The 20,971-nt window shown below is 41.4% G+C and overlaps 3 protein-coding genes across 16 annotated transcripts in view; 1 reads left to right on the top strand and 2 right to left on the bottom strand.

Annotated features, from left to right (window-relative positions):
- The window catches only part of GABPA (GA binding protein transcription factor subunit alpha), a 27,610-nt gene extending 22,009 nt beyond the window's left edge, over nucleotides 1–5,601 (bottom strand). For 2 of the 4 annotated variants that reach the window (XM_042021173.1, XM_042021171.1), the window contains exons 1-2: nucleotides 5,401–5,599; nucleotides 1,005–1,105 (exon numbers count right to left, since the gene is read on the bottom strand). In XM_042021173.1, the coding sequence (XP_041877107.1) occupies nucleotides 1,005–1,081 (77 nt within the window). In that variant the 5' untranslated portion in view covers nucleotides 1,082–1,105; nucleotides 5,401–5,599. Of the gene's footprint in view, nucleotides 1–1,004; nucleotides 1,106–5,097; nucleotides 5,263–5,400 lie in introns of those variants that run through there. The other 2 variants (XM_042021175.1, XM_042021174.1) reach the window with 2 other exon arrangements.
- Nucleotides 5,602–5,634: 33 nt separating this feature from the next.
- ATP5PF (ATP synthase peripheral stalk subunit F6) lies at nucleotides 5,635–9,748 on the top strand. Of its 5 annotated transcripts, none has more exons than XM_042021184.1 (4): nucleotides 5,635–5,790; nucleotides 6,356–6,535; nucleotides 7,857–7,981; nucleotides 9,625–9,748. In XM_042021184.1, exons 2-4 carry the CDS (start codon nucleotides 6,366–6,368, stop codon nucleotides 9,651–9,653), a joined length of 324 nt encoding a protein of 107 aa, XP_041877118.1. In that variant the 5' UTR covers nucleotides 5,635–5,790; nucleotides 6,356–6,365; the 3' UTR covers nucleotides 9,654–9,748. The 5 variants fall into 5 exon arrangements, with proteins under 5 accessions (XP_041877118.1, XP_041877119.1, XP_041877122.1 ...); XM_042021185.1 differs by having other exon boundaries at nucleotides 5,681–5,784; XM_042021188.1 differs by having other exon boundaries at nucleotides 5,723–5,741.
- A 426-nt stretch (nucleotides 9,749–10,174) lies between these two features.
- JAM2 (junctional adhesion molecule 2) overlaps nucleotides 10,175–20,971 on the bottom strand; it is a 50,591-nt gene continuing 39,794 nt past the window's right edge. For 3 of the 7 annotated variants that reach the window (XM_042021176.1, XM_042021182.1, XM_042021177.1), the window contains exons 6-9: nucleotides 18,839–18,941; nucleotides 17,292–17,399; nucleotides 16,313–16,328; nucleotides 14,585–15,551 (exon numbers count right to left, since the gene is read on the bottom strand). In XM_042021176.1, the coding sequence (XP_041877110.1) occupies nucleotides 15,269–15,551; nucleotides 16,313–16,328; nucleotides 17,292–17,399; nucleotides 18,839–18,941 (510 nt within the window). In that variant the 3' untranslated portion in view covers nucleotides 14,585–15,268. Of the gene's footprint in view, nucleotides 14,557–14,584; nucleotides 15,552–16,312; nucleotides 16,457–17,291; nucleotides 17,400–18,838; nucleotides 18,989–20,971 lie in introns of those variants that run through there. The other 4 variants (XM_042021178.1, XM_042021179.1, XM_042021180.1 and 1 more) reach the window with 4 other exon arrangements.

The raw sequence follows: 20,971 nt of genomic DNA, 5'->3' as shown, positions 1-20,971 counted from the left end.
GAGCACTGCACGTGATACTACATGATACAACAGATACAGAGTCTTGCGAGGGATAGTGCCAAACTTGCCCCCCACCCAGAGAGGTTCCCACCTGCCCAAACATATATTAATCCATTGGATTGTAGACTTTTCGGTGGGGGACTCTCACCACCAAGAAGACTAGATGGAGGGAAGCAATGGGACATTGCTGGGACCCAGGAAGGGATGATAAGCTTCTACTTAATCTCTGTCACTCTCCCTGACCCCCTCCCCACACCTCTTTTTCTATTTCTTTTCTTTCTGTCTGTCTTTCTAGCTCTTTTAGTATTAACTAAAATACAGCATTTTTTTTTGGCACCAACATCTAACCTCGACTGGTTTTAATCAAATTTTGGGGTATATTTTGTAGCTTTCTGGGTTCAATCTGTTTTACTTACAGCGACTTAGTTTTCTTTACTCTTCTGTGCTTAGACCAGATTGCAACACTACCCTACACATCAACTGACGCTCTGAGCTTCCAAACACAGAAGTGAAAATTAGGAGGGAAGCATTGGAAACTAAAAATCCAGGTTGAGGTAATTAGGTCAGAGGGTATTCTACTTCAGTATGTACAGTTTCAATGGCCCTAACAACAGTATAGTTGATACTGAGCATCATTTCTGCTCTGTTAAAAACAAATCGTCCTGTATAAATCCTGTATAACAGTAAAGCAAAGGACTGGAGAAATAGAAAGGCTCATCTCAATTACAGAAGGATACACTGACGCTGAAAGGTTTGCAGGACACACACACAGACATACTACTACAGACATGAAAATAGGAAAAGTAAAGTCCTAATAACATAGAAAGGACAACCAAAACAGTTTGGGAATTAAATAAGATCGAGGAACATGACAGCACTATACTGATTTCCTATACTGGCTACATTTCAACTTCTAGAAGACCACCATTTAATTAGGTAAGAAACAGAAAAACTAATTAGTTAATTGCTGCCTAAGGATCCCAAAAAACAAAGAAAGTGCATACCTTTCTTCAGTGCATTCCTGTTTCTCAGTTCCATCAATTTCAATTTCTATCAGCTCTTCTGCTTCTCTCTTAGTCATGGCTGCAATGACTTAAGAACAGAGCTATGAACAGAAAAGAATTTTTTGTGTAAGTCACAGACCAACAAGACTAGACAATGTTTTGTGTCCTATCACACATTTTTTAATCCAAATACCAGAATAGCCTTTTAAAGCCAAGAATTCATCTAAAAAATAAATCCAAAAGCTAATATAGATTTCATAAAATATATTGTTATGCCTGTCCTCAAACAAATGTTCTAGAAGCAAACATGGGACTGTTAAGACATTTGCACAGAGCCCAAAGCCTGATTCTCTTGGAGGCACCCAAATTTATGGATTTTTTTGTTGTTGCTCCGGGCCACCTACAGCAAAGCACATCTGAAAATTCAAACTACCTTCCCAGCATGGCTGAAAGATGCTTATAAATTTAAGCAGCATTTTACATTAAATGCTGCAGGAGGAAGTTAGGGAGAAGATCTGTGATTTCTTCATAGGCAAGTAAAGTCAACAACAAAGTGTTTGTTGACTATCTCATCTTTCCACCCATGCCTCCCACAGGTGAACAGTTGATGACATGAGCACAATGAACCTATCTTGTGAAGTCCCAAACTAAAGCAGGATGTTAGTAATGAAAGGGAAAGCTATTCTGTGATGACATTCTCACTAACACTGCAGATTTTCATGCCCTGTAGAACACTGGAGTCTGTTGGGAACATAAGTGGGAAACAAAGAACTACAGCATTTGGTCTGTAAAGACATAGTTTGTCTAGTATTTTTATCTTTCACTAACCTGCACATATACCGTAACTACGAAATACACACAATAAAAAACCAGGCCAAATTATATTAACAGTTTACAATAAATAACACCATGAACTCATAGCAAAAGGAGCAGGAAGTAGAAGTACAGAAGAAGAAAAAACCATTGGAGAAAAAGCAAAACATGACTACTATTTAAATATCCAAACCAGAAGAGATCACCAAGTTCCATCCTGGAATCATCCTTTCCCCAGGACTACTCTATCCCAAACCCAACTATTAGCAAGAGTATCTACTGAAGACAAGATAATAAGGATATATATTAATCTTTAAAACTTCTCAAAAGTAATAGTAACCAACTATGGTTTACAGCTTCTATGTAAACTGTCTAAAGAAATTCAAACGACTCATCATCTCCTTCAAAAACTATTTTGTAAGATCAGTTGTGAAGAAATCAAGTGCTGCATGTGGTTCATTCTGTAAGAAGCTACCAAGGTTAGGAAGTGAAAGATCACTTATCAATATCTCAACTCTAGAAGCAAATCCAGAACCCGTTCACAGATCTGGCTGTGTGAAAGTCTCCAAAGGGCCAGCATAATGTCCACTGAACAGGGCCCCAGGAGTCCAATTCCTTTATCTTAATCTTGTGTATCATTCTCAAGACAAGTGGGAAAGACAGAAACTCAACTTCTGAAGAATGCAGACAGGCTTAAATATTTGAATGCACCGACACCTGCATGGTTACAGGTGATCTGTCAGACTATTAAAAAATATTTCAAAACCAAGGTTTGAGCAATGTCTCTTACTGAAAACTCCCAAAGAAGTAAACTGGTATGATAAAAGAGGGGCAAATGTCTTTTCTGTATTAGCGATCAAATTAAAAACACAAACCAAAGGTAAATTATCTTTTTTTTTGGTGATGAAGGGAGATTACCAGTAAGGTCACAAAGGGGTTAGGCCGGGATTTCTGTTCCTTGACATATCTGTATGTTATTTACCGAGAAAACAGTGCAAACTTACAGAAAGAACTCACCATCTTGATAGATTTCTGGCAGAAAATATTCAATACAGCTAAATGCAGAGTGATGCAGTGAGAAAATATTACTGCCCACAGTAACAGTACAGAATTAGGTAAGGCATTTAGAAGTCCCTATGGATTTGACTCCAAAGTGGCAGCTGGAGTAGTAACTGTTCACTCCCTCTTCAAAGGCAATTCATGGTTGAATCTCACAGGCTCTGCTATATTTTCGGATCCCTGGAGGGGCAGGAAAGAGGAACCCAGGTGTGGGTACAAAAATGCTGTTAGCGAGGATTTTCTTGCTATTTTCTAAGTCCATGAGAGACTTTTCTCTCTCATAGAAGGGGTAGCAGGGAATGTAAACAACCAAGCCACCTGCAACCTTGAAAAGTCTTGTTCATGGTATAGTAGAAAAATATTTTGACAATGGATGTTTTAGGATTTTAGCCAATCACCCCCAAGGGGTGGCTGGTCCTTTGTCCAATTAGACTATGAAGAAAAAAGTCTATAAAAGAGTTTGTAAAATAATTAAATAAATCAATCTTGCTGCACAATTCCTGCCTGCTGGATCTTCTCTCCTCCTCCTCCCTATGGCTGCGGGACACGGTGATATACTGTAGCAACCAGGCCTGCGGTAATACCCAGGCATAAAGAGCAGGTACAAAAAGAGGAAGAAAGATGGTTCCACTACGCACAGATACAAGGAAGGGAGATGGGTATAAAGAATAACAACATGATGGAAACACATAAACTCGTTAAAGTTCATAGAAGCCTAAAGGGGAAAATTATTCAGTCTTTCCTATGCTAGCATAAAGAGATTCCTCTCGATTTAAACATTTCACATGAAGTCTGGCAGCTTGTTGCTACAGGATGATGCAGAGTTTGAAAGTGAACATAGGTTCAGATGGGACTGAGCTGCCTGACCCTTCCCTGAAGGCTACTGAGAGACAAGAAGGCTCTAATAGCCTGGCTTGCCTGGAGGGCTCATGTGGCAGGAACACTACAACAGCAGCATTTGTTCAAAGGAGCATATAAAACTGTGGTTGATTCCTGGAAGGTTCAGCCTACTGATTTCTGCTTGTTTCCACTTTTTCCTTCAACCTAACAAGCCCTAAGATTTACCTGTTAGCCAAGAAGAAATCTGACCTCCACTAACATATGAGAAGGCATCTGTCAGCAGAGCCTTTCTCCCTTGTATGACAGCCCAGTGCTACTCCAGCATCTTTTACAGTCAGGAGACTGTAAAAGTCCCTTTGTTCTGTTTAAGATCTATCATTTTCCTAGAACACAAGGAGTTAAGTGAGGAATGAGCCCACCGTGATACGGGCACAAACTCTCTGAATAGAATTATGTTTGCTATCCCACCAGGTAATTGTGAAATGGGGTCCAGTTCTGGAACCCATACACCTTATCAGCTGATGCTGAAGTCCAGTCACTGGAGTTATCTGTGCCCCAGAGAAGCTCTGCTGTGTGCAGCACATGGTTCTCATCCATCCGTATTATCCAAATTATAAAGCAAATCCAAATTATCCAAATTACAAAGCAGGTAACAAAGCAAACAGCCTGTCCTTTACAGATCAGCTTTTACAACTCATCAACCAGTTCAGTTTTACGACGGAGATAGTGGAGCACTGAACAGGGTGGGGGAAAATCACACCAGATTTGATATGTTTAACTTCCTTATCAACAGCCAGAAGGGAGAAAATAAAGGCAAACTGGGAGCTGTGGCTGTGCAGCATGTGCCTGGCTGAACATTAGAAAGAAACAATGCAAGATCATGGAATGAATTAGGTTGGAAAAGACTTTTGAGATCATCATGACTGAACACCACCATGTCAACTAGACCATGGCACTAAGTGCCACATCCACTATTTCCTTTAACATCTCTAGGGATGGTGATCCCACCATCTCCCTGGGCGGCCTGTTCTGCTTGTTCCAATGTCCAATCACCCTCCAGTGCAAAAATTCCTCTTAGTGTCCAACCTAAACCTCCCCGGCACAGGTTAAGACTCTTTTTACTGGTTTGTCGAGGAGCAGAGCCGACCCTCACCTGGCTGCAACCTTCTATCAGGGAATTGTAAACAGCAATAGGATTCTCCCCCGCCCCCCGGGCCTCCTCTTCCCCAGGATGAGTCCCCCAGCTCCTCCTCATCAGACTTCTGCTCCAGACCCTTTCCCAGCAGCTCCGCTGCCTTTCTGTCGACTCGCTCCAGCCCCTCTATGTCCTTCTCGGAGAGAGGGGCCCAGAACTGGACACATCACTCGACGGGCTTCTCCCCAGTGCAAGGGGAGAACCACAAGACGCCACATCCTGTTACATTTTCATCCAAAACAAGGTTTTTACGAGCGGGAATAAGTTTTCAGGCACCGGGGAGGCCTCGCGAGCCCCGCGGTGGGAGCACTCGGTCCTTGAGCCCGAGGGCCCTTCCCCGCGACCGCCGAGGCGCCACCTCCCCATGGGCCCCGCTTCCCGCGGCGCCTCCGTGTCGTTGTTTGAACCCGAAACGGAAATGGGATCGCGGAGCCGCCGGGGAAGAAACGGAAACAAAACACGGGCCGGGCCGGGCCGGGCCGCGCTCACCCGCCGCCACTGTCCGTCCGTCCGTTCGTCCGCCCACCGCACCGGCACGTCCCGCCGTCCGTCCGCGTCCGGGAAGTCCCGCGGCTCCGGGTCCAGGACCGGCTTCGGGAGCGGGTCCGGGAGCGAGCTGCGCCAGAATCGGGGCGGCGCGCGGGCCCACCGCAGGGAAAAGGCGCGACACCGCCGCACCCCCGCGCGAACTACGGCTCCCGGCGAGCCCCGCGCGGGAACTACAGTTCCCGGCGGCCCCCGCGTGGGAACTACAGCTCCCAGCGGCTCACGCGGCTCCGGAAGGCCCCGAGCCCCTTCCCGTTACTTTGAAGTGGCTCTGTGCGGGCACAGTGCGTTCTGGGCTCTCCCGGGGCTCTCCCCGCGCTACCCCAGGTCCCGGTGGGCGCCGAGCGGGGCCAGGCGGTGTGCGGGGATGGGGATGGGGATGGGAGAACCCCGGGTGTGAGCGGGGGTGGGGGTTGGTTCCCGGTGTGCACCGCGAGGACGGTGGGTGGGGTCGAGCGGAGGCGGTGGTTCGGCCAAGGTGACTGGGGAGCTTTGCTGGTTTGAAAGTGTCACGTTTTTTCTACTTAAACAACGCGGAGAGCGGAATTCCAGGTTTGTCTGGGTTGTTCGGTCGCGGTTCCGTACCGAACGGGTTGCGGAGCTGTGCCCGTGGGGTCAGCGTGTCCTCGGGTTCAGTGGCTGCTGGAATTCCTCCCCATCGCCCCATGCTGTTTTAAATAACCTTTGAATACCTTTCTGCTTTAAAGTTCAAGTCCAAAGTACATTTTTCTTTCTTCTTCATGCATTTATTTTAATAATGTCTTAGTATAGGAAATATCCTTTGAATACTTTTCTGGTTTCTGCTCCAAGCTATTTTTTCGTGCTTTTAAAATGCATTTATATCCCTGTGACTAATTCTTTATTCCTGTTTTGGTGGTTTTTTTAATGGTTAAAGCAGCAGTGCCATCATGATCCTGCGGCAGATCTTGCGGCTTTCCTCCCTTTTCCACTCCGCTGTGTCTGTTCACCTGCGCAGGAACATTGGGCTCTCTGCGATTGTCTTCAACAAGACAAAAGAGCTCGACCCGGTTCAGAAGCTCTTCTTGGACAAGATCAGAGAGTATAACACAAAGAGCAAGTAAGTAAAGGAAATTGTCTTAAGGAGGGAGCTGATGGCAAAAGGGGGAAAACCTGTTGATTTTGACATAAAAGTATCAAACATGAGTGTTTGATTTTTGACAATTTGATAGTTTTGTAGGCTGGTCTCTAAATATTTAAGGTGCATTTTCCTGCAACACTTAGTGATGGTTTCACTAGTGTGAAGGCTTGTTCTAGCATATCTAATAGAAAATACCAATTTTTTTCCCTTAAAAAAGAAAAAATATGATGTCATTCTTCTTGGGCAATTAAGGCACTCAGTTAAGGTCTCTTGCACACTGCATGAATGTATTGGTATGTTAATTTTTACCCACCTACACGCTCCATAAATGGGGGGAAAAAGCTAAACAAACCCTATTTTTCTTTTTTGTTGGCTTTTTTGTTGGGGAAAACAGTTACTCTGTAGTCTTGTTTCCAGAAGCTGAATGGAAATAGCCTTCAAAAGTAATCGAGAATTATCAGGATGGTTCATCTGCAGTTAATACGCAGTTCCTTCAATTGGAATCTTAGATTCTTGTAATGTTTGAATGAACTACTGACCAGGAAACTAAAACTATAGTTCTATATAGTAACTACATAGAACTATAGTAATTCTGTGTAATTTATTCTTGGGAACTATTCCTGGGAAGGAATTAAGACACTTCTTAGCTCTACTGGTGGAAGATATGTGTATCCTTACTTAGGAACCCATCTGTGTAGGGAGGCAGATATTTGCTGGTTTTACCAGTTACAAGCATGGATCATGTGGTGGTACAACTAAGTGCTGGCAATCTAAAGAGTTACTACTTTAGTTATCTGATATTTGTATCCCAAGAAGTTCTGGTTGTGGTGGGGGTTTTTTGCTTCTTTAGCTTTCAAAACATGTTCTATTGGTAAGAACAGTTAAGCTTTACTAACTGAGATAACTATTTCAGAGATAGAAGAGGTGCAAATCACAATTTTGTTAGGAATTCACACCTGGAGCAAACAAAACTAAAAGCCCTGAGAGCCTGCATGTTCATCACTGTAGTTTTATTGCTTCATAAGACCACCTTTTGTCACAAAAGGCTTGGATTTTCATCCCTGATAGTTGGATCTTCATTGCTGATAGCAGAAAACCTTTACTTTACTCTGAGAATCTTGTTTATTTGTAAGGTAAGGTGGCCCTAAGGTGTCATAGCTTGAGTTTGGAAATATTTTAAATTATTTCCTTTGGTTCGTTGTTGAAAAGGTTTTAATGCGTAAGTGGGCTTGAAAATGTCGAATTTTCCATGTGAAATGTTAGAAGTGAGTTGTTAATCACAATTTTTAATGTTTTCTAGGCAAGCTGGAGGGCCTGTTGATGCAGGACCCGACTTTCAAAAAGACATGAATGAATCCCTTGCAAGACTCCAACGGGCGTATGGTGAGGGAGATCTCACCAAGTTTCCAGAATTCAAATTTGAGGGTGAGTTAACAATCTTACTGAATTCTAATTGCAAGTAGATACATGTTCACTCACAGGTTTTCTTAATTCCCCTTTAGTTTCTATTTGTACCATTAATTTAATGTAAAATGCCCTCTGGGAATCTTACACTTTTGCACAGTTCACATCTGATTCCCTGTGCCTCCTATTTTGATTATTTGCCTTTTCTAGCAGAGACGTGGTTTTCCTTACACTGATGATTAACAAAACTTGCAGTCAGGTCAGGCTATGTTAATTGTCCTTCAGAGACCCTAAAGAAAGAGCTCAAATAGAAATAGCCTAGGGCCTGTATTTTTCTCATCTTGTCATAAAGATCAGCAGACTATAATGTGAATATCAGTTAGTCTTACATCATCCAAACTGTGACTTCTTTGATTTTGTAGGCTCCTCCAGAAAGCCACTGATTTCAGAAAATGAACATAGGACTTAACTTTCTTACTTAAAAATATTTTGTGGCTAAATTATATTAAACCTTTTTCTTCAGCTATTTAGTATGACTTCTGTTTAAGTGGTCTAAGTTTGTTTTTGCATGGAAGGGAAAAGGCAGACAGCATAAGGCTTGGTGGGTATCTGGCAGCCATCCAAGGCCAAGCCACCATAGTCAGTGACTTGTGATTCTGACCAGACTGTCTGGGACTTCTAATTTAGACTAGGAACACACCCGAAAACGTTTTGGGTTTTGGTAGTATTTCAGTTGGGTAAAGCTGGTGTCAAGTTTTTACTGGTGCAGATAAAACAGAGTACCTGTAAAGTAGAATCTATGAATCCATGGTTTTTCTTTTTTATTTTTCCACAATTTTAGGGATGTAGTTTCTCTATATTCAGTTTTATTTCTGTGTCATATGTGAAACTATGCATATTAAAATTCCACTTGTTTTTGTAAGGAAAAAGGATTTGTGTGACCATGGGAACAGAACAAAGACAGGCACAACTATGTTCTTTTACCATTGTTGTCTGTCCTTGATCTAATTTAAATAAGGTTTCAAATCTGAGTAATTATATGGTAGGAAGTTAAATTTTTTTACCTTAGTGATGCTTACTATAAGCTGACCCTTGCCCCTTAGACTTTGTATTAAAGAGAGCAGGCATTAGTAGCCCAGGTGCCCAAAACCCTAACCTTTGTGATCCTGTACCTTTGACATCAAGAACTCCTTGGTCAGTGTTTGCATGTATCTTGAGAGAGTATCTTGCTGACTGGAGTTGAAATTGTGTGCTCCTCTCTGTTAATGTACATGGAGAATACACTAATCAAAGGGAGAGAAGAGCTTGGTTACTTGTTCTTGTATCAGAGCTATGTTGGAAATACTCGTCCAGTAGCATTCTTCAGTTTCCCTGCTGTCTTCTCCCCTATCCCAGATGTTGTTAAAAGCTGTTGTGGCAGAATGTTACTGAGGCTTAGCCTTCATACATAACTCTTGCATGGTGGAAAAGACCTGCCTCCAGCATAGCTACTCTTTACTGCTGCCCACATTTAATCAGTAAGTGGGGATGTAGACTGCAACGTACTGCTTTAGCTTGCCAACATAATGGTTAGCTTTCTTCAAATTACAAATTAATTGTGGTGTTTGAGGATGGAATAAAAAGAGACTAATAGGCATTTTCTCTTTTTCCCATTTTTCCTGTAGAGCCCAAGTTTGAGGAGACTCCAAAGTGATCTCTGCAGCTTGTACACCGAACAGCAGTGTACAGCCATGGAGTTGCTGAATATGGCATCAGTTGTAATTTAATAAATGTAGTGCTTCAGTTTGATTTCAGTGGTGTGAAGAAGCTCTTAACTGCATGGTGAGCATACCTAGCTGTGATCATCAACTCTTACATGACAGCGGGAGCTGAGTAGTTCTGCTCAATGTTAACTGCAAAACTCCTTTGTGAGCTATGTTTTAATGCTGAGATATTCTAACACTCATAATGATACACCAGGAAGCAACTACTTGTTCTGTTGAGTTTATCCAAAAAGCTTCTGCAGAAAAAAACCACCATGAACCTTAAGTCTGTAGCAAAGCCCTACAGTAGTGATGGAGCTGCACAGCCAAAAGCATAGGCACAAATGCCTTAATTCTACACTGCATCAATGAACACAAAGGTGATGAAGTGTTAATCTTCCAGAAGAAACTGAAATCTGCTAATGAGGTTGTAAGGTGTGAATCTCTGTGACTGAACTATTGACACGAACACTTCAGCTTCTGAGGACCTATTTATTTGTAATAATTATTACCTGAAAAATTACATAAACACATCAACAGTTAAGAGCCTACATACTACCGTTTGAATTGTACCGGCATGATTTTTCTTCAGAATGAAATTACATATGCAGCCTACAGAGAGAGGGACTTCCACATTAGACACTAAAACACTGCTTGAGTTTTAGTTACAGGAAGATTTATTTTGTCAGCATAGTGAGTTTACTTCTGCACAGCTACACACTTAGAGGCGATTTTGGCAAATCTAACACAATTTCAAAGTCCTAGTAAATCAGAATTGCAGGAGAAATTGAGCTCTTGACAATGGTTGAGACACAAGTAGTGAGGTCATCTATGAAAGTTATTTGAATAGATTGTTCCAAGCTGCAAGAGTGAATTTTGTATTGCTGCATGTACATATGAACAAAATGAGAAGCCTTCACACAGAACTAAATTGAATATGCAAGTTAATTTTTTTGGGGTTTATGTTTTTTTTGAAATTCCATCACAGCTAGGTTGACTAAATATTGGCAGTTTCAGCATGTAATACATGGAAACAATATTTACAGAGCAGAGGTCAAAAGATCCCTTGGTGTTGTGGTTTAATCCCAGCTGGCAACTAAGCCAGCCACTGGCTCACTCCCTGTCTCCTCCCCCTACTGTAGGGAAGGGAATTGGAAACAAAACTCACTGGTTGAGATAAAGCAGTTAAATAATTGAACCAAAGTAGTAATAAGGGAAAAAGAGAGAGAGAAAACCTGAGAAGCATAAGTGATGCATGGCACAAGTACTCATCACCACTTGCTGACTGATGCCCAGCCCGTCCCCCAGCCAACTTCCCCGCAGTTTATATACTGGGCATGATGTTCTATATCTCTCTGGCCAGTTCAGGTCGGGGTCCTGGCCCTGTTCCCTCATGGCTTGAGCACCTCACTGGTAGAGCATTGCACACTGAAAAATCTTTGACTCAGAGTAAGGACTGCTGAACAACAACTGAAACATCAGTGTGTTACATTATTTTCATACTAATTCAGAAAAACAGCTCTGTACCAGCTACTAGGAAGAAAATTAACTCCCAGCTGAAACCAGAAAAGTATCGATCAGCTGCTTATTCCATACCATTTATGTCATGCCAGGTCCCACGCTTTCCAATACACCACCACTTTTCCCGTCTTTTTATGGACGCACACAGAGTTCCTTAATCTATAGACAATCCCTATAGAAGTCTACTGAGTTCATTTAGTCCATGACTTAAGAATGTCATAAACAGTCTTTCAGGGCAGGAAAGAGGGTGTTTGGTGTTGGACTGTTGCATGTTGAAGCCAGTTCTAATTCCATCACTGTTCTGTTTGCCTGGTTACATCAAAATTCATTCTCAGCGTGGCAGTTTAAGGGAAGTTGGGTTCAGATCCCCAAAGCTGGAGGGGTGGAGACAGGCATGAGGTGCCCAGTACGGTGGTGGTCATGCAGCTGACATAGAAGTGCTAATATACAGCATTATACAGCAATTAACATCACACAATTCACTGGCTATTCAATCAAATCCACTCAACGCACAAAGCAGACTTGCCCATCCTCCCGCCTTACCAAGTGTGCCCAGGTCCTTGAGCAAAAACAGTACTACAGATGAGTTTGCCTTTGCCCAAGGCAGGAATAATCCCAACTGTTTTCTGCAGCACATTTTTCATGTGCACTACAGGAACTTTATTCCCTTCTACAGTAAAAGTTTTGATTGGGCAGGGCCAGCCCACTTGGCAGATCTTCCAGTGCTGACTCACCAGGTGGCCTTTGCCAATGTGCATCCCAATGTTTGAAGGTCCCCCTGCCCATTGCTCTCAGTGTAGTCTAACAGTCCATTGGATCATTTGGTTTTCTCAGCTGGTGCATGATACAATATACCCACTTAATGCCACGTTCTTTTGCCCAAGCATCTGTGAGTGTTTTCCAAGTATTTCTAGCTTAATTTGTTCAAAGGCTTGGTGTTGCTCAGGGCCCCATGTGAAATCATTCTTCTGAGTGACTTGATAAAGAGGGCTTACAATCAGACTGTAGTTTGGAATATGCATTCTCTAAAAACCCACTGCATCTAAGAGAGCTTACTTTTTGAAGAAATGGATTAGAATTTCTTTCTATAGGATCAGGAGTAAATTCAGCCCTTCCACTCTGCCTGGGAAACCATCCACTGGAGATGGGAGTAGCAGCTCTCCTGGAAGAACCCCCACTTGGGACTGTTTTCCTCACAATCCATGTACCCATGTCTCTAGGGTCAAGGTAGGTCTGCCATCCCAATTCTTCATGGCCCCTCTGTGGTCTCCCAGCTAAACCCCCAGGGTATCCCATAGTGTGTACCTTCCATATCCTCTTTCTTGAGCCAATGCTTACTGTCATTAGCATGAGTCCATAGAGGTGGGTCCATACAGATGGACATACCCTCTTTGAACCACTGAAACTCCTGGGACAGTTTATCTGATAGTTTCTCCACAGATGAGATGAGAGAGGAAAAGAGGTTGTCTTCATATACCTGGAGATGGCAATCCACTGCATCCACAGATGGTGGTGTGGTGTCTTTCCAGATTAATGTTGCCAGTGGGTTGGTGTGTGCTCTTGGTACACTTTACAAACTTCCACCACATGGGTCGTGTGCAGAGGAATTGGTCTGATCTGTGGGAAACGGTGTATTGTCCAGGTCAAAATAAATAATCTCTAGCACAGCTAATTCTCTCAGGCTTTGGATATCTTTCCACTTGCATGGTGACATGTAACATCTTTCTTGTAAGGATACCTTTCCTTCATGCTTGACAGGAGTCACTTCCAGAGGCTGAGGACTTGCATCCCTTATGCAATCACCTTGTCAATGCCTGCTTTCCTAGAAAGTGATTCCTACCTTCTAATTCCAATCCACTAGCCCTGTTAATCCCAGCATCAGAGCAACTAGGTGGTAATGTGCTCATCAGGACAGCAGCTGAAATATTTATGTATATCCCTCAGCTCACTCAGGAGTAAGGATTGAGTGGTTGCCTCTTGTTGGCCTGTCCCTGAAGTTTGTGTAGGCACAGTACATGTTGATGGGGTTTTGGCAGCCACAGATCATTTCTTCAATCTAAAGAAGGCCTGAACCATACGCAACAACATACTGGTTGCTACCGAAAGGACCAGGTTGGTTTCAAGGGTAGTGACAAGATATGCAAAGTCCTTAAAATTCTCAAATGCTACTGTAATCATCCTGGAGGGGAAGGAAGGTGTTTTTCCCGTGGGTTGGCTCTCTGAGGGTAAAAGGCAGTAGATGTAACTGTGGATTGTTTCCACCAGGTGGCTCCCAAAGGACGGCAGGGACACCCCATGCAGGCTTATGACCAGCCATTCTATCATATCACAAGCCAGTACAACAGAGAACAACACAGGCCTAGAGCAAATTAATCAATATGGTGACCAGCAACCATTAAACCAATACAACGAAGGCTTATAACAAATTTTTTTTAATATGCTCTAGTCAGATCTGGTTTTATCGCAACCTTTTGAGTCCCATGTTGGGTGCCAAAGAGGACTGTTGGGGTTTAACCTCAGCCAGCAGCTCAGGCCCACGTGGCTGCTTGCTCACTGCCCCTGTCTCAGCACCAGTGGGAGAACTGGGAAAATAAAGTAAAACTGGTGGGTTGAGAGAACAATAGTTTAATAATTGAAACAAAGTAAAATAGAATACTAATAATACTAATGATAATAATAACAACAACAATTAATATTAATTGTAATGAAAAGGAGAGAGAGGAGTAAAGCCCAAGAAAGTCAACAGCACAACAGTTTCTCACCACCCACTGACCACTGCTCAGCCTGTCCCCCAGCAGCAGTCGGCTTCCCCTGGCCAATTTCCCCAGTTTAAATACTGGGCATGATGTTCTGGTGTGGAGGTGGTCACCAAGCACCAAGCCTGTTTGGGTTCAAGAAGGGTTTAGACAACGTTCTCAGGCACATGGTGGGATTCTTGGGGTGTCCTATGCAGGGCCAGGAGTTGGACTTCATGATCCTGATGGGTCCCTTCCAACTCAGCTTATTCTATGATTCTATGAATATCTGTTTGAACAGCTCAGATCAGCTGTCCCAGCTGTGCTCTGTCCCTGCTTCTTTTGCACCTCCTCACTGGAACACCATGGGAATCTGAGGATTCCTTGACTTGGAATAAGCACTACTCAGCAGCAACTAAAACATCAGTGTGTTATCAACTTTATTCTCATGTTAAATCCAAAACACAGCTACTATGAAGAAAATTATCCCAGCTGAAACCAGGACACTTTGATACTTTTGTATAACAAGTAGTCATTTGATATCCCTCACAGAGGCTGAAATCTTCTAAATAACAAAGGACTTGGTATGCTTGAAATCCTAAATGAAACAAACAAGGTTACATAAATAATAATTCAAAGATTTTAATCAGGTTAATATTTAGTGTACATTTCAGAAGAAACGAAGGCATCGAGATTGACAAGAAATGTGTCCGATGCACTATTAGTTAATGTTTATTCTTTTCTGGGATGGGAGGTCTACAAAATGCACTCTACACAGAAGTAGTAACCTATTCATAAAGACAAGTATCAAACATCTCTGTTCAGAATCTGATTTTTAAGTTCATTAACACCAATAAATAGATACCATAGCTCTTCAAAGCTTTATCCTTCTCACTCAGAGCAAACAGATAGTTGGTCTCAGTAAGTTTCTTATATACATACTAGGTCAAGGAATAAGCTCATGCAATTTAGTATGTTTTGTTTCAATTAAGGAAATGGGTGGTGTTCAGGGATCTTTTAAGGTTACATTAGTATTACTAACGCTACTTAAACTCCTAATGTCCTTTAACTGTAGAGAGTAATATTAAGTCAGTCCTAGTTGAAGTTTTACTTAGAGCTCCATTCCTTTTGCACCAATCTGAAAAGCTGGAACAATGTACGTGTAGTTAAAGCCCTTGGGCCCACTCAAGGAAGTGGGGGTGGAAGCAGTAAATTCAGCTTCCATATTTAGTCAAGTCTTTTGACACACATTATTCTTAGAAGAGTTAGGGCCAATCTTTCTCTCACTGCTGTCTTGGACTGTGTCTCAGTTAGTTAATCAATATGTACAAGAAGATGCAAAGTATGGAGCAAAGTGCTGTAGTTGTGTGGCACTTGAGACTGTGCAACAGGAAGCTGTAAATGCAGACAAAGTATCTCCAGGTACTGGTGACAGGTACAGCATGGCAGGAGTGAGGAATTGTGTATGTGTGCAAAGACATTACACATCTAAGGATATTTAAGGATATCTGAAGATATCTAAAGCTTTTAAAACATACTACTGAACACAAAAGACTTGCCTTTTCACTTGTAGATTGATAGTTCGTCTTCTTTCTGTTAACAAAGCAGGAAAGGAATACAGGTTAAATAGTGACTTTTCTGGTGTTGGGTTTATCACTTTGGGAACCTTATATATGAATGCATTTTTCCAGATTTCCAGCAATCCTCCAGTGTTTTTCCCCCCACCTCTTAGAAAAAAGTTACAATAATAAATCCATTGAATGCTTTTAGGTATCAGTCATTATCTTATAAACCACTGCCAATCACCTTTTTTAGCTTGTCTTTTCAAGTCGTCCAGTTACACTTTTTGTCTAGCTCATGGCCAGAACTAAAACAGCTTGAGGAACTCTGACTTGCTACTAAGAAATTTGAGCAAAATAAATCCATATCAAAGGAGTAGACCAGGCATTGTCAGAAAGTTTGCACCAGTCATATTTTTACAAAACACTTCCTGAAATAACCTGTAGATATGGATATGAGAGCAGTTCAATTTGGTTCGGATTGTCTTTTGTCTAGTTTGAAGAGGAGACACATGAATACCTATAGCTGAGTTAGAAGTGTAAGCTGTAACTATGTAAAAAGACACATCTCTGCATATTTACCACAGTAATGTAATGATTCACTTTCTGACCAGGACACTGGTTTCTAATAAGGAAAACAGCTGTTGTGTAGGATCAGGTTTATCTCAGTGTCAAGAAAGCTATTGCACAAGAATCATGTTAGAAAGGCTGTAAAAATCATTACGGTTACTAAATCATCTGAAATGTAAATGAAGTTTGCAGTGATTTATGTACTACTTGCATCAAGATACTTACTGGGAAGAGCTTTCCTCTGAAAAAGAAAGAAAAAAGAATTAGTACAAGAACAGTTTCCTTAGCTGATTTAAAGTTCTTTGAAATAGTTATTCCTAGAGTATTCAGCTCTTCAGTTTCTAGAAGGAGTTTCTGAACCAATTGTCTCTTTTTGGTCTAGTGAGTTTAAGAAGAAGAAAGATTAGGTTGCTTTCAAGGGTAAATGAAGCTCCAACTCTAACGTGCAGCTCTGTAGCCTCTGATACTTTCAGGCAGCTGACCTTTTCAGACCCTGATGTTTGGCATTCATTGTTGCTGTGCTCAACCCTACAGGTACCGATGTAAAGGCTACAGAGAGGGTTGCTGGGTGTCAAGCTTTTTGAAGTAATCCCTAAAAGCAAACATTTTCCATGACCCAGAGGAGAAGACAGTTAATTTAGTTTCCCATTCATCAGACCTCAGCTGGTCAGGTGTTGTAGACTAAAACTGGCATATTTTTATGTTGCCTTTCTTAGGCATTCCTTATCAAAACTAGGGTGGAAAGGTTCCAGGAACCAGGGTCTGGCTCGTTGCTTTCTCGAGGTGGTTGTTTGGTAGCCTTAAGCAACTGCACAAACATCTCCATGTCATTTTCAAAGTACCTTTTGCAGTAGATGTTAGCAGAATAAAAATGTCTGCACAAAACGCTGCTATTTTAATGCTCTCCAGCTTTAGTACCACAGAGTTAGAACCTTCATGGAAAAGAGGACATGTCATCAGAATCATAAAATTATGGAGTGGTTTGGGTTGGAAGGGACCTTAAAGATCATCTAGTTCCAACTCCCTGCGTAAGCAGGGACACCTTCCACTAGATCAGGTTGTTCAGGACTCCCTCCAACCTGTCCTTGAACACTTCCAGGGACGGGGCATCTACAGCTTCTCTAGGCAAGAGTGTGTGTCATGGAAACTCTGCTAAACACAGACAGTTTTTGACACAAGGAAGGAGTGATTTTATTCTACTTACTTGCAAAGTAGCCCTTTTTTTGGGCATAGAATACTCCAAGGCCACACAGTACCATCACCAGAGCCACAAATACTACAGCCGCAATGATACCACTTACGTTAAGGTCATCTGTAATTATAAAACAGAAGTCAAATGTTCTAAATTGTAAAAATTTCCACTGGCTGGACTTTTCCCTAATTACCACAGACATCTTTTGTATCTATAGGTGGTCTTTGGCCCAAGATGCGTAAGTTAATTAGTAATACTTAGATGTATTTAATCAGTAAAAAAGCACTACTGCGTCACAGCCACTTTAACAGAAGTGCTTGGTACATATCAACTGCTTAGTTTGGGTCAAAAGTAAGGAAAGAGTAAGAAGGATCAAGGGATACATACTCCTCATCATATCTACCCCAGGTAAGTATTACCCAAGTCATATCTCTCTGAGGGAAAATACCTTGAAATCTTTATAAGTCTTAAAGCAAGTTTTTTCATATAGTTAATTTGCTTAACACAACTGAAACAGCTGATGACGGTTGGGTTCCGCTTCTAAAGAACTCTTCAAATGAGTTGTTTAAAACAGAATTACTTTTAGTTTTTAAATAACAAGGCTTTTAAAATACAACACAATAAAGCAGAGTTCCCTGAAGTTAAACTCTACACCAGGCTACTGAAACATCCATTTTTATTTTGAAGGTGATGGCTTGAGTTCAACCATGACAAAGACCATGCCCATATCCTCATATAATCACTAAGAGCTTCAGACAATCATCCATTTTAGGAAAACCAAAAACATCAACAAGCAGAAACATTTTCATAGGTTTTTGTTATGTTTCCAATTACTTATTTGGATTCCAACTTTAGGCATATGTTAAGATATGGTTGAGATTTTTACCCCAAAACATATCAATTTTTGTACAATTTAGGCTGATAGTAATTTAGGACTCAGTGTGTATTTTCACAGAGCGCTTCTATCTCAGTAGCTTGAGGAACAATTGCTCATAATCCACCAGGAATGCATTAAAAGCCATGACACTGATTTTCAGCTAAGTTCCAAGAAAGCACCATATGAAACTTTGCAGTTCCATGTACCGCTTTACAGAACACTTGGACAGGATCTTCTCTGCAGTAATTATTAGGATTTGTTACCATTTGCTTTTCTATAATATCTCCAAGAACCAGCTGTGTATTTTGCAAAAACCTTCATGCATTTTGGGATATTACAGACTGCTCCAATTAAGTTCTCCCATGAAAGAATCCCAAAAGGGAGGCTTTATATAAAGGAAACACCCCAGTGGACTGGCACACTCTTCCTGTAAGCCTTCCACAAAAAAAGCATTTGGAAATATTAATGTTCTCATATGGCTGATGCTTTTCTGTGAAGTTAGTGTTTGGCAATCTAAAAGCTAATTACTGTGATAAGGAACTTATTATTTCTCCTCCCCCCAAATGCCATAGCCAAATAAAAAGATTTAATTCAATCTGGTCTTAGCTTCTCAGTTGCACCATGCAATTACATAAATCCTACTGCAAGACTATTTTCCACCCTTATTTTCTTTAACACATACCAACTTGCATTCGCTTCACTGAGCATTTCTGAGATAATCCAATCCCATTGGAGGCTTCACAGAAATACTCTCCAGTGTCATTCTTTGTAACTGTATTAAACAGCTGTTAAGAAAGAGTCCAAAACCATTATCAGAACAGGAAAAAAAATCCTGTAGGATAGAAATTTTGACATGTCAGTGTGTGAATTTGTAGTTTTAAACAAATAAAACCCAAAAAACCCCTGAAGGCAAGTAAGAAATTCTGGTCCATCTCAACCTTGTAACAGCTCTCTAGTCACATTCCCTGGTCCTTCAACTTCTGCTTGTTGCCTAAGAGGTTCCTTTAGATGGACATTTAATTAAGTGGAGTGTATCTACAAGGAAATTCTTTTTCAGTGAATCAGAACTTTCCAATAATATCCACTTTTTTAGATATGCTCTAATTTCAGAATACCTGAAATCAAACAGTTAGTTCATTTTATCAAAACAACAACCCCATTAATTGATCCTTCAAAAAACTTGACACATACTACTTATGATGCATTGTCGGCTGAAATTTTTCAGAAGTAAAGAGTTGTTTGAGTGGTTCTCAACCCTTCAAAAACGCACTTTATGTCTTCTTCCAGCAGAGGAATGCTAAACCACACTATCAAATACTACTACTACTGTAAAAATGAAAATGAGGAAGTGAGACTGTAGCAGGACATCTCCTCCTGCCACAGAAGAGCTTATCTGTTGCTTGTTAGCTGGTGCAATAACTCAGGGCATCTTGCTCTCACATGAGCCTCACATGAGCCTTGGTGAAGTAACTCAGTCAGGACAGTTTGCCTTGTAGTGAATTATTTCATCGCCACGGCATTGATGCTTTCAGCTGACAGTAAACATCTTGCTGTGGAAGCAGATGTGGAAAGACAAGCTGGAATTTCTGACTGACAGACACCTCACTTTACAAATTATAAAAGCTACACTGTATTTTCACAAAGCAGAAATCCTCTGCACATTCCCTGGAAATGTATGGGGTCTTCTCCCCAAAGTCAGGATGCTGCTTTGTGGTTACTCTCTCAGGGGTTGAGTGGAAGGACTCTGTGTACACTACTGGCAACTTGGTGTTAAGTTACATTGACTCCTAATCTGTACTCTTTCTTTTCTAGCTATAATATAGATACCTTAATGTCATGCACTGTTTTATGTAATCTACTAGTAGTTCTTTTGTTTTATACTGTATAATAAGTAACTGTCTAAGGCCTCTTGTCTGTTACCTTCTGTCTATTCAATAAGTAACTAATTTTATAATAGACCTAATTGTCCATTCTTAAGAACCTGTGAGCCAGAGCGATTTAAGTGCAGGTCACCTAAGTAGAGCTACTGCCAAAAATCTAAGCCTAAGGCAGGGCTTGTCTAAAGCTCTCACTTGATCCATAACAAAGAGATGACAGAGGCTGACCTCATGTAAATTCCAGTGTTTGTCTCTATTTTTTAAATCATTAGACTTGTTACCTGTTCTTTTTAATGTATGCCATTAATCAATATTTTCAGAAATGATTAGTAAGTTTGAGTAGTCCACCTGATTTCCATGGTGTGCTGAAGGATCCTCAGAACATCTGAATGCTTAGTCATACTTCAGTTTCCACATCCGATTTTGCACAAGAGTAGGGTAGTCTTAGAACAACTCTTTGCTTCTGAAAAATCTCAGCACTGTAAGTAGCATCAAGTTTTTTCGAAGGATCAGCTAGCGGGGGAAGAATGAGAGAGAGACAGCCAATTCTGAAGTAAAAAAACCCAACACCACAGCCCACTAAGCAAACTACAACTAAAACAAAGAACCTACTAAGCTTACTTATAGTCCCAACTCATTCCCCTGACTTCACAGGTCCTGGATGGGAACTTATAAATTGCATTGGATTGCAGAGATTCTGTACTGCCCTGACTGGTGCACTCCCCCTGAAGTGTGTGAAGGTACTATTCCAAATTTTAAGGTTCTGTTACATATAGCTCCGTTTCCATGCCAAGACCTCATGCTTACCTGGCACTAGTTTACCAACTGACAAGGTAAAATTTGTCATGTATTTCTAGATTCTCAGTTACCACTACTGCAGCCTTGCACCTCACCCAATTTGTGTGGATCACTCAGTGTCAGTGGCTTGTCACTGGTTT

This window comes from Corvus kubaryi, unplaced genomic scaffold (genome assembly GCF_017639235.1).
Source record: "Corvus kubaryi isolate FWS band 111438036 unplaced genomic scaffold, C.kubaryi_AGA036_p1.0 37127, whole genome shotgun sequence".
Lineage (NCBI taxonomy): Eukaryota > Metazoa > Chordata > Aves > Passeriformes > Corvidae > Corvus > Corvus kubaryi.
Note: the sequence above shows the minus strand (reverse complement) of the source record. Positions and strands in the feature narration are given on the sequence as shown.